Source organism: Austrofundulus limnaeus, unplaced genomic scaffold, assembly GCF_001266775.1.
Source record: "Austrofundulus limnaeus strain Quisiro unplaced genomic scaffold, Austrofundulus_limnaeus-1.0 Scaffold129, whole genome shotgun sequence".
Taxonomy (NCBI): Eukaryota; Metazoa; Chordata; class Actinopteri; order Cyprinodontiformes; family Rivulidae; genus Austrofundulus; species Austrofundulus limnaeus.
The window spans coordinates 9,865-11,282 of record NW_013952531.1 but is presented as its reverse complement, the minus strand read 5'-3'; the positions used below and the strand labels follow the sequence as shown (position 1 = coordinate 11,282).

General features: G+C 40.3%; 1 protein-coding gene across 1 annotated transcript; it reads right to left on the bottom strand.

Annotated features, from left to right (window-relative positions):
* Positions 1-201: 201 nt before the first annotated feature.
* LOC106522403 (small G protein signaling modulator 2) lies at positions 202-1,105 on the bottom strand (the record flags this gene model as incomplete). Its single annotated transcript, XM_014015398.1, is given in 1 exon segment — positions 202-1,105. A coding segment is annotated over 1 exon segment (89 nt), but the record flags the coding sequence as incomplete, so codon positions are not given.
* Positions 1,106-1,418: the final 313 nt, after the last annotated feature.

The window sequence follows — 1,418 nt, the reverse complement described above, 5'->3', positions numbered from 1 at the left end:
TTTGACAGGAGTTGTAGATCTAAAGTTGGGTAATAGTTTACAGATATATTACCTTTCCCCTAATCTGTCTGGTTCACATTAAGTTAATAGTGACAAAAACGTGTCATCATAGTGATAAAAGGTTGATGTGACCTGACAGTCAAACTCTATAAAACAAKCATGTCTGTGTGCTTTTACGTTGTTTGTATAATTTTTGTGAGACAGGGCGTAAGCATCTTTTAATTCTCAATGTTGTGCTCAGAAAAGTTGGTTGCAATTCATCCTGATTTTCATTACAACAGCGTGGCCTCCTGTGGTACCTTGGGCCATCACTAAATTAGTAGTAAGCTTTATAGGGAGTACAACAAATACTTACACAAAAAAAGTGCATCAAGGTACCTTGGGTAATTACTAAAAGGCAACATTTGTGGTATAACTTCTAGACAAAAACTAAAAATGACTGTGTACGAGTAGAAACACATGCTTGTATAAAACACTGAAGAAAAGGTAGTTGGCACAGTCCATTTGGTCACTGATGAAAACATTTTCGTGGCTAAGTCTTTCTCCTCCATGTTGTGTGTCAAGRCTGCCCTCTTGTGGTCTCTTGAAGCACCACATTAAGGAACACATGGCAAACACTGACAGTGCTTGAGCTTTCCTTACAGGCATCCAGTACGTTTAGTTTCAGGGTCATGTAAGACTGCACAGAGTCAACAGAACTATGTGTGCYTGTGTGTTGTCATGCACACACACAGTGAGAATGGGCAATGGCAAAATGCTTTCAGGGTGTGAATTAAACTCACTAGCATGCAGACAAATCCACATGTCTAAACAGACACCATTGGCATTCCACGTGAAGGTACATGTAAACAGAACTCCAGAGGCACTCCTGACCCACTTTCAGAACCTTCATCTAGGCAAGAAGGAGACCTGGGCCCCTGTGACCTGAATGTCTGGAGGCCAGGAGACCGTCTCTCAGGGATGAGAGGCAGAGCTGAGTTTCCTCTGGGACCAGACACATTCCTCTTCTTTTACACTCACTTGTTGTCCATCAGAGATTGGACTTTATGCACCAGCTCACGCGCAATCTTCAAGATATGTTGAACATCATGACGTTCAGCCATCTCTGTGAAAGAGACACAATGTTAGAGAGGCAAGAAAACATTCTATCCATGCATTGTGCATGTGTTTCTGCCAATTTAGACAACAAATGTTCCTGACTGTAACTGTTATTGATGAAGCTAAAAAAAGATAGCCTTTGATTGAAGCTCTTCAATTATTCAACCATAAATCTCATCATTTATATTTAGATGACAACCCTATGCAACATTTAGTAACATCATTAAAAGTTTAGTCCAGTCATCTTTGAATTGATCTTCTGTCTAGTAGTTATCAGTAGTTAGTACCTTATTAGCAGCGATATCAGTCATAGAGCGTGG